Consider the following 11,977-nt stretch of genomic DNA (forward strand, 5'->3'; position numbering starts at 1 on the left):
TTCATATCGAAAATGTTATTTCATATCGAGAATATTAATGACAAATTACAACTGCTTGTGCGCGAAGGTACTGACTCCGAAAATAATTCATTTGTTATTTAATTTATTAGTTACTCATTGAAGCCGCTTCCATAATTCCTTTACCTATGATTGTATAAACAAAATTATCCAAATACTCGATCTCGACGATATAGGCACTCGAAGCGAAAACTACAGCGCTACACAAAGCAATAAGTGGGCAGATAACATTGCTGCCGTTTCAGAAGTTTGGAATACATTGCCAAATGCCAATGCGTGCTACGTAATCAAACATGTGGATAGCTATTTCCGGATGGTTCTAACAGTTTTTCGTTATCATCCTGAAGTAGTCAATCTTGCAACATACGGGGTGATTTGTTACAGGCGTAAAAGCTTTTAAGGGAATGCATAGTATAATTGTCAGAAAAAAAAAGCTTAAAAATAGGAGATATTATAAATATAGTAATACCTGTTTCCAATCAGACTGTATTGGTCGCACTGAAATAAATAACAATTTTTTGTTCTAAAGGCCTATAACTTCTGGCAGTAAAAAGCCAGCAGGGACACGTAGTAAATAATAATTAATCTTAATACGTTATTATGCGAATTTATAAAACGTTATTACTGAAATCATTCATTTTTATAGTATGCACATTGCATCAATTGACAGCAAATACATTCACGACGATAAAACTTTTAACACGCATAACCAATCATTGTATACCGCACTGGGAAACTACACAACAGACTTGTTAATTTAGCACATTAATTATCATAATTTTACATACATCGGAGGTGTGAGCTTTGGCGACATCACCGACATTATCTTTGTGATTAGAACGAAATTGCAATACAACACAGTTTCGTAGTTTTATACTCCAATAATAGCGTAACAACCCCCTCTATTTTGTGCTTTCATTATATTTTCTTTAAGAAAGACTATACGACTGAGAATTATACGTTGAACTGTGGTCGGAAAATAAAAACGTTGCATAAAATACCAAATTCTTTTTTACGTGATTTTTAAATGACGCAGTTCAGCAATTAAACAAATGAATTATTACAATAATTTTTTTTGTTGCAAATACATTTTTTTTTATTGTAATTATGACAGTGTCGCACAAAGAAGCAATCTATATAGCAACTAAAAAAAATGTTGGAATACCTTAATAAGCCTGTATAAATAAGAACACTAGCACGAACCAACCGCCGGTGTCGGGTTATGTTAATAGATGTATACACGTGTTGTACTTTATGGCATGTTTGCTTTACGGGGAATACCCGAATTTTATTATGCCATTTTATTTTATGTTAGTTGTATTAAAACTTGAACTTTTTATCTCTATTTAGTATTCTATTAGTATTCAGATAGTAGGATATAATAAAAAATCCAATTAAGCTAATTTTCAAATTATAGTTTTTTGTTTATATTGTTGACTTTACTACTAAATAAGTATTATTTTGTTCTTATTATATAAAAGTTTAGTAAGCAATAATATTTCCCGTCGTTTTTACAGTACCTATTTTAAATTTGCTGAATATAATACAGATTTCATTTAAACTCTTTTTTCCCACGGTTTTTTGAAATCTTCAAATGACCAAATTTCGAATGTATATTTAATACGATTTTTTGCACGCTTTTTTTTTAAAAAAACTTCTCCGTGTAAAAATGTAGGATATATGAACATTACAGTTTTTTTTTTATTTTATATGACAAGATTTTTGTCGAATATCTGTATCTTAAAGTTATATTTTTTTCACGTTGCAGATACTACATTATTTAATCGTCTGTTTTAACTATACTCTCTAGAAACTTGGTTGAGACTTAAATTAGGTATATGCTGCATATGGGAGAGTTTACGTGGGAGTTATATGAATTAATTCCCGCGTCTCTATTCTTCCGCCGAACATCAAAATTCCCGACGTCCATACATGGTTGAAATCCCTTCAACTCACATGGAATGGAACAACTTACCGGCTTTGTTATTTCCAACTAGCTATAACTTGGGTGTCTTCAAGTCAAGAGTGAATAGGTATCTTATAGGCAAGCATGTACCATCATAGAACTAATCATCGCTTAACATAAGGCATTAGGCGAGACGGTCCAAAAAAGTTAATTATGATATTTAACAGAAAACGATGTTTAAGATACAATGACAAAATCTAGGCAAAAGATTTTTGAGCTAAAGAAGTTTTTTTCTCATAGACACTTTTTAAAATTTGGATGATGATTTCATGTGGACCCCGTGCAGCTATATTTCTACAATATTCTCAAAATTCCATAAAAATGATTCTTCGTAATCGAAAGTAGATAAATGTTAGTGGACCGCATACGAATTATGAACTCTCATTTATTTGTCACGCCAACGTTAGACTCTCGTCGATTCTTCCTGGGATTCTTAGAGTTGACCCCCCCCCCCCCCGGCCCACTTTGGGAACTAAAGTTTTACATAATACATTGTTATTATCTTAATGTTTTTATTTTCCAGTTATTAGACTTGTTCGACACCGAGGACCCAAGGGAGCGTGACTTCCTGAAGACCACATTGCACCGGATATACGGAAAGTTCTTAGTTCTCCGCGCCTACATTAGAAAACAGATCAATAATGTGTTTTATAGGTAAGCGTCCGATACGTGTTCTAACGTAAATATATTAAAAACATTAATGTGAATAACGACAGCAAAATATGCTGTATGACTATTAATACAAAATCAAAATGAGTCAATAAACGAGACGATGCGCGGCCTCCCACGCCGAGATCACCTGCGGCGCGGCCCCGCTCTACATATTGATCTATAAACATTGCAGGAACTGTTCTTTGCAAATATATCGCTGAATTATAACCACATTTCATTCTTATACTGAGAGACTTATGTCATATTGTGGGTGATGATGTACATATACTTTTATTACTGACTTCGAAATGAAGCAACTTCAGTTCGTTACAAAGGTATATTGGACACTAAATGTTTATTTAATAATGCGGTAGAACAGAGAGTTTCTCGGAAAAAACCATGATCATAAATGGGTAGGGCTGCATCAATACTAAGAAATGGTTCCTTAGCTCTATTACTTTATTCCAGTTTGAAAAGCGTCGTAGCTACAGTCAGTCCGTATGTGTTAAAAAGCAGTAAATTATTAATGTCCACCGGTCTAAATGGCCATGGTAACAGTTAGTAGCAACTCACTGTAAAATTTACTTGTTTGTTATGTCGGCGTATAATTATGATTCCATTCAGTCTTAAATGGGAAGGACTCTAGTAAGTTTACTTGGTCATTTAACAACACACGGCTTAATGACGTCTTCATTCCTTAAAATCGATAATAAATTATGCTTAAGACACGCTATTAGAATATTAAAATTGTCGTACCCTCTGGTACAATAATTTGCCAGCGTTTAATTCGTATATGATAGTCTCTAACGTGATTTACTAATAATTGGACCAAATGGTAAAATATATGTCATTTATACTTATATATTTAAATTTATCTTAAACACTGCCAAAGAAAAATAAAATTACTTAGCCTCACATCGAGCCTCAAACACGATTCACCGAAAGTTCATGACACTTATACTCATAACACGACGGCTGCGCCAGCCTTGCCTGCGTTCAAGGGAGGGCAGTCAGAAGAGGTCCTCGCTTCGAATAAATTACACTACATCTCATTCACTACACTATACACCTATACGGGTATAGTTCCTCTTCGTGCGTGGGATACGATCACTCCCCTTTTTCCGCGAACTCAATTTAAATGAAGCTACACAAAACCGACTAGCGGCACAACTTCAAACATGTCAAATACAAGACAAAATTACTTAAAATGCATTCACATCAAGTAAATTGCAGCAATTATGACAATGATTTAAATTAAGGTATTACTGCAAGTAAGTTTTTTTATTGTCCATCAGTTTTGAAATTTGAAAAAGACAGCGTTAGCTATCCGTCTTATTGGGCAACCTGCGAGAAGTGTTCGAACACTAACCCATGCGAAACGTTCCCAGGTTTATTTACGAGACGGAACATCACAACGGCATCGCAGAGCTTCTGGAGATCCTTGGTTCCATCATCAACGGGTTCGCGCTGCCGCTCAAGGAGGAACATAAGTTGTTCTTGCTCAGGGTACGTTCATTGATTTTATTTCATATTTTTTTGCCTTTGTACACTTGTAAATTTACATTAAAGACTAATAAGTCTACGATTGAATATACATTCTTATTTATCTCTGTAATAAATATAATGTATATTTCTCATTTTAAGCTATTTGTAAGTTAACATTTGATTATGCTTAATATGCAATACATAAATAATATGTGAATGAATGGTGTATGTTTTATAATTTTAGCTAAATCATAAGCTCCTGAGATACAATCTGATGTGAAAATACACTATAAATTGCTTGCCTTCAATTAATAAGTGAAAATATTTGTCTTTGTAAGCTGTTGGTAAATTGATAAATAAATTGTTAAGCATAGAATGGTTGTGTTTTGGGATACATACACTATTAATCAAATTATTGAAATTGTGTTGGTAAAACTTTAAAAATGCAAATAATTTTGTAAAAAAATAAATAGCTATTCAGTTTTATACTATAATTCAGTTATGACAGACCAAAACGTTATCACATCCATAATGTCTGTCTTTTTACAAAAGGTCAAAAACCAGAAACTACTCTGCCTTTGTGTAATTAATAAAAATGACTTCTAACTAATAGATAAAAGCTGTATCTATTCTTTTGTAAGAAATTGAAATATCATGTTTTGACCAGAATTAAAGGATATTATAATTTGTACCAAACTGTTTGGAAATATCAGGTTTTGAAAAAGTACTGCGTACCAAAAATGTATGAAACATATCATGTTTCATTCCGATTTTACTTATTAATATTTTTTATTATGGAAATATCATTATTTGCGTGAAACTTTCAACTAAGGAGCTATTTACTACAGGAATAAGCACGATTTACTAGCATAACAGATGACGTAATTTAATAGTATTCTATCGAATGTCTATGTTAAATAATCGATAAAGATTTTTAATTAATTATGTTATTATTGATAAATAATCGATTAATAATAATTTTTAGGTATTGTTACCCCTTCACAAAGCGAAATCTTTGTCGGTGTACCACCCGCAACTCGCGTACTGCGTCGTTCAGTTCCTTGAGAAGGATCCCTCACTCACGCAACCTGTTGTCAGGTACCTGAGAGAATTATACTAAGTCAAAAATGTTTCTAAGCAAAACTCGTTGCACTCATCTATCTCATTTCAATAATTTTTAAAATTTATAATGTTAATAATTCATGTTCATAATTGTGTAAAACTAATGAATTCAATAAATTTACTCATGTTTTTAAAAAATGTTAACTTTCTTAGTCTTTTTATAAATATAAAAATAGTAACTCTAACCCCATATTATATTAATATGTATATTAAATAACTGTTTCATGTGCAGGGCTTTGTTAAAATATTGGCCAAAAACACACTCGCCCAAGGAGGTGATGTTCCTGAATGAGATGGAGGAAATACTCGACGTGATCGAGCCGGCCGAGTTCCAGAAGATCATGGACCCGCTGTTCCGACAATTGGCTAAATGTGTGTCCAGTCCCCACTTCCAGGTGATCATTATGTTTTTATAATATAAGCCGTAACATAAGTAAAACTATCCAGCAATACCCGATATGTATCACTGAAGGTATGCGGTTTTGAATTGGATCTACTTGAAAGTTATATTTATAATGCCGCATATAGTGAGAAGCTAAAACAGTTTAATTTATACAAACTTCATTACAGTGTTTTATATCTACAATGTTAATTTTTTAAATATACCAAAATTACTCGAGCATGAAATATTTTTTGAAGTGGCATGGAGACGAAAGCACTACACTTATCTATAATTTACTAGAAATTTATTAAAAATAGATAGTAAATATTAATTGCCTTGTTAATTGCCTTGTTGTTAGATAAATATTAATTGCCTTGTTAGATGCTATGTCTAGTAATAGCCAAGCTTCCTTATGGCGATTTATTCATCGTTTTTGATCAATATTGATGTTATATAGAGAATATATAATTTGCGACTTATTATTTACAGTCGTAAGACGTCCGACTGCCGACTTATACTATAGAATATAGACTTTATTCTATATATATATTTATTCTATTATTCCTTTAGCGGTGTCCTGTGTCCTACGGTATTTATTTTTATAATATTAAACGATTTATTATAAGCGTGTGAAGACCACGCACTGCGCAGCGTAGAGCGCACAAGGCAGACGACCTACTCAAGGTGGTCGAAAGACGCTGGATCCATCCAGTTCTTTTAGAGATATGTGGGGGGAGTTACATGTCTTGCAGGTGTCAGTAATAGTAATGATTTACCGTCAGGTGGCGGAACGCGCTCTGTATTACTGGAACAATGAGTACATAATGTCACTGATATCCGACAACGCGACGCACATACTGCCCATAATGTTCCCGTCGCTGTACCGCAATACGAAGAGCCACTGGAACAAGACCATCCACGGCCTCGTCTACAACGCGCTCAAACTCTTCATGGAGATGAACCAGAAACTCTTCGACGAGTGCACGCAGCAGTATAAGCAGGAGAAGCAGAAGTGAGATCTTTATGAATTCAATTGACGCTATATCTCTCACTTTATTACTTTTATATCTCTCACTATAACATTAGAATTACATATTTGTAACAAGATTTAGGTTACTATTTATTATTATTCTCTTTATTTCATTTATTTTAATTCTTTACTGTTTGGAAGAGATTGAAAATAAGTACAAGCAAATAGAAAGTCCTCATATATAATTCAGATAAAACCTTTGTCACATTGACAAAAGATTGAAAAATCTTTCATGCCTTCTATTGGACGTTATATAATTTTTCACATATAAAGTATGTGTGCTTTGCTCTGTTATTTTCTTATAGAAGTCAAAATCATAGTAACTTCATCATATGAGATTATTACAATAATTTGTAATCGTCAGTTTAAAATTAAGTTTATATTAGTTTGCAAGTGGAATGTTAACTAGAAAGCTAACAAATAACAAGAAAGTTAGTGGGGGTTTTTAATTTTTTTTTTGATTATTGTTAAAATAATTTTTTTCTTGCTCCTTAAAATTATTTCCAAATTAATTTTGAAGATGTTTGGAAATTAATTTACAATTCCTAATTAATATACCGTAAATAGAGTAATGTGCCTTTTGGCAGAGCCTGTGCTTAATAAATATCTTGAATTTAATACAAATGTAATAAATGTTTGAACAGTGTAACAGACAATAAACCAGAGACATACTCTTCTACTTAATCCCTAATCACTTAAAGTAAATTTTATTTTAGAGTTTGAGTTACCAGCTAGTAAATTATATCTTTCTCTAGGCTTCATAAAAATGGGTACTCATTCGTGAGCAATTGTGTAAAGTATCACACACACCCATCTAATGCCTCTAAATTATCAAGTAATATATTTTCTTTTAATAATCACGATTTGAATGATAATAAAGCTTAGAAATAAATTTCTATATTACTGTTTAAAGAATATTGTTACAGTATCCAAACAAAAACCACCCAGAGTTTTTTTTGTGTTCTGGGTTAGGTTTGAGTGGTTAAAGAATGTAGCGCGTATAAGGTGGCTTAATCTGTCTCTAGTTTCTGTCAACATTTGCTCTTCTGACATTCTTATGTAGTAGATGAGTGATCCCTGTTAATGATCCTATGTGGATAAACTCTCTTCAATTCTCGATAGTCAATGCTCCAAAAGTAAAGACGTGCGTCATTGCGCATGGGATATAGGTACAGTCATTTTAATATTAAAGACATCATGAAATATTGTGATTGTCAGAGAGCGCGAGCGACTGCTGCACCGCGAGGAGCTGTGGCAGCGCGTGGAGGCGCGCGCTGCCGCCAATCCGGCCAGCGCCGCGCTTTCGCTCCCGGCCATGCCCCCGGCAGCGGCCCCAGCCGCGCCCCACGCCTCGCCCCCCGACCACGCCCCGCACCTCGCTCCCCGGATCGAACGCGAACATATTGAGGTTCCCACATATTATATATATATGTAGTACACCTAACTCTTTTTTTACACGGTAGACACGTTTCTTACAAAAGCGTGCATAAAAACACATGTGACTTACGCTAAATTTGTTTATATGTTTTACAAATTAAAATAATACATTACATATCCAAATATTTTCCCCAAAAAATCATGCAAAAGAAGGAATAATTAAATCCATATAAGTATTTATAGCATGAAATAAAGTTCCGTTCTTTTCTTTTACAAAAATGAAACTAATGTACAGTGAAACATAAGTACAATACGATAGATCAATTCATAAGTAAAAAACAATTAAAAAAGCAATTTGTAATTAAAAATTAAAATTGCGTGTGTTTATTATGGTCCGGACCAAAAATGGTATCATTGGTAGATATGCCTGATTTTCAGTTGTCTAGCTCAAGTATTGAGTTTGAAAAGAAAAATGTGCAACCGATGGCCATTAGGACTGAAAGGTTTTCGATTGGTGATAGGTGTGGGTAGAGGCCCATATTAGATGGCTCGACGACATACCCAAAGACGCGGGATGTCGCTGGATGCAGGCAGCCCGAGGCCAACCATCGTTGCGATCTTTGGGGAAGGACTAAGCCTTGCAGTGGACGTCTATCGGCTTAAAAGAAAAATAATGATATCGCTCTCAATCTTATACTGGGACAATACATAGCTTTGAGAATCCAGTGGACAATTTAATCTAAAAGTGTCTCGCTGTCCACCTGCCTAGCCACAGACCATAATCAATGAAATCATTCCTGAACATCCAGTGCATTCAAAAATGTTCTTTTTTTCTTATTAGGAAGCAGATGAAAAACGATGATTTAGTTAATTATTAACGCTAAATACCTTATTTAGGTTTAACTATGTATCAATAATACTATATGTATTATTTCTTAGAGTTAAAGGTATCACGCCCACATACTGAATTATGATAAATGAAGTTATAATTAACATTTCACAAACGAAACTTCTCAAAAATATCACATAGCTGAACTCTAATATTGAGGGAAGATGGGTGTTTAAATTAGCACCCATGAGTACACAGCACTGTGAACCAAAAATATAAATAACACAAATCCACGTAAAAATTACTATGTTTTGTCTCCACACCAATCACGGTCTTATGTAAACGTTTATTGTCATTAAGTAAGTGTGGACGTTCCAGACAAAGAAACAAGGCTACAACAATACGAGCAAGCCGCTGCTGCGCAAGAAGTCGGAGCTGCCGGCCGACACGTCCACCGTGAAGGCGCTCATCGAACACAAGCGCGCCGACCCCTACCTCAGCACGCCGCCCGACGCCGACCGCTGCTAGCAGGCGAATCTCGCCCTTAACATCACGCACTAAACGGTCCATTTCGCCTCGTATCGCCTCGCCTCCTCACCACGATCATCAAAGTCCGCATCGTATCATAGTCTCCGCCACATAGGAGATCTATGACTTGAAATTTTCAAGTAGCAACCATAAAAGCTGTGGGTCTTGCCTCTTACGTCAGCAATAGAACTGTCTCAATCAATTCTTCGTTAGACCGTGTTGTATTAACACTCGTAGATTGCGTATATCTGCACGGCTTCATATTGTATGGATTGTCTGCTTTGTGTGAAACATCTTACATGAATATTGAGATGGGAATTAAAGAGAGAGGCTTAATTAGACGGACAGCGCCTGCTGTCTCAGTCCCCCATTATTTAAATGTAAAGCCCCAGTGCGCGCGCAAGATCGACGCATGTGGTTTATATTGAATTATAGTTAGTATATAATATTAAATTAGTAGTGCCCATTCGTTGATGTTATACATTCATCCCTAATGTGTATCCTCAACTTGAAAACCGGACTTATAGATAGCGTTTATATGTTCAAATCCACAATTGTAATTTTTAATCTTAATCTTTACAAGTGCTTGTGCTGGTCTAAAGCAGTACATTAGATTACTGCGTGTGTTGAATACCGACCAACACGAGCGGTTTGTATCGAATATAACGTTATCACATGGTAGATGTTCCATCAATAAACACAAATATAAATCTTAGTGTGTACGTAGTGAAGTCCAAATTATATGTTAATTTTGTAGTCGATGTGACCTTTCCGTGTCTGTGCCCGAGTTTAATTTTTAGTAACTCTGAATCGGTGGTAATGATAATCTAATGTAGGCCATTATAATATATTCATGAGTTAATTGTATCACAAAGTTTCATGAGACTGCTTTCTGTGTAAAATAAATGTTAATTAAGCTCCCCACACGTACGTCGGAGAAATGGCTGCGCCGATGTCGGTTATAGTTTTACGGAACACGTGGGAGCCGTTAAGCGGCCGCATGGACAATCGACCGCGTCATTCCATATTCAAATCATGTTTATACTGCAGCCATATTCTGACGCTTATATATATAAAAATAATGTTAAATTAAATTGTATTATATAACTTTATGTACCTTTCACAATAACATACATTTTTGTAACGTCAATGAACCATTGTACTTACATTACACTTATATATTACTACATTACGACTTGAGTTTTATAATGAAATAAAATTAATTTTGTTTTTAATTATTTTTATTTGTATTACATTTTCTTGTGAGGTGGTTGTTTTATAAATTTGTGAGGTACATTTTAATACTTGTTTGGTGAAAAACCTTTAATATCTGATTAGGTTATTTAACATTTTTCAAAATCGACAAGAAAACACACTTAAATAAATGTTTCGATTGACTGTTTTCAAAATATTAGTTCAATTTTACCACATAATCTCATTTGATTTGTCGCTTTTTTTAAATGATATTCTTTTATTTCTTTTTTATAGTGTGCCAAAGGAGAATTGCAGCCATGTTTTAAATTCAAATTTTTATATTTTATGAAAGTATGTGTGAGAGAATGAATGTAACTGTGAGAAACTATGAGTGTTTAGGTGCAACTAGATTTATTTATTTAATTTTTTATTTATTTTCTATGGTTTCTTACCGGCCACTGTCTGTATATACTTAGATCCGTCTTTGTAATATTTTTATACTTCTATTGACTTGTCTATTCGCGCTCCTGGAATATGTACGGACGTAATGCAATATATAAAATTCATTACAAAAGGGTTCGTTCGAGAAGCGCTATCTCATCTATACCAAGATGCATATTATCTATACTTAAAATTAAGGCAAGTGACTGTACTAGACTGTATATATATGTAAATCTAAATTAATGACATACGCCGTATATATTTGGGGTTTTATTACGCGTTAGAATTTTATGATGTGTCAGGGATTACGATACCAGTAGTCCACGGGCACAGCGAAAAGACTAAAAATGGTGTTATAGAATGCATTAGGTTCTTTTTTTTATAAATTGCGCCCACAGTTTTGAATAATTTTGTGTTTATATCATAATTTTAAATCGTTTCAAATTTATTATCAAATAAAAGATTTATTTACATTATCATTTTTTTAATTTTTCTACATATTGTTATGAATTATGTATCGATTGATTATTGAACAGCACAATTAGAAATTGTTACGGTTTACAGCCGTGGAACATTGTGTATCTTTTGTAACTGAGCAAGTTGTGTCCGCGTGACTTGACGACAGTCGCTTGCTGTCCCGCGGCGACCACACCCGGCGAACGTTCGCGGAACTGTTCGACAAATCGATAAATTTTGTATAAATATTTTTAACTATACTGTAACTGTTGAAATCAAAGTATTGTAACAGATGACATATTATAAGGTGCTTATGATTATCGTTATAATACAAAGTTGTGCATATATCTATGTTTTATTGTACTAACCCAGCTAACCCGCAACTTTTTAGTGCGTGAGCTACCTATTGAACGTACGTAAAAACACTTTGTCGTTACTTTAGGAATATACGGGAGGAGCTATGTCCACAAGTATGTGCAAGTAATATTAACTATGAAA

The 11,977-nt window shown here is 34.1% G+C and overlaps 1 protein-coding gene across 3 annotated transcripts in view; it reads left to right on the forward strand.

Annotated features, from left to right (window-relative positions):
• Positions 1–11,824, forward strand: part of LOC137920085 (serine/threonine-protein phosphatase 2A 56 kDa regulatory subunit gamma isoform-like) — a 75,609-nt gene extending 63,785 nt beyond the window's left edge. For all 3 annotated transcript variants that reach the window (XM_068763320.1, XM_068763319.1, XM_068763318.1), the window contains 7 exons: positions 2,508–2,638; positions 4,024–4,141; positions 5,106–5,218; positions 5,475–5,637; positions 6,407–6,636; positions 7,873–8,062; positions 9,239–11,824. In XM_068763320.1, coding sequence (XP_068619421.1) covers positions 2,508–2,638; positions 4,024–4,141; positions 5,106–5,218; positions 5,475–5,637; positions 6,407–6,636; positions 7,873–8,062; positions 9,239–9,388 — 1,095 coding nt within the window. In that variant the 3' untranslated portion in view covers positions 9,389–11,824. The remainder of the gene's footprint in view (positions 1–2,507; positions 2,639–4,023; positions 4,142–5,105; positions 5,219–5,474; positions 5,638–6,406; positions 6,637–7,872; positions 8,063–9,238) is intronic.
• The last annotated feature ends 153 nt before the right edge of the window (positions 11,825–11,977 follow it).

This window comes from Battus philenor, unplaced genomic scaffold (assembly GCF_028537555.1).
Source record: "Battus philenor isolate CCGP_79_NKW_IND1 unplaced genomic scaffold, ilBatPhil1.0.hap1 SCAF_17, whole genome shotgun sequence".
Lineage (NCBI taxonomy): Eukaryota > Metazoa > Arthropoda > Insecta > Lepidoptera > Papilionidae > Battus > Battus philenor.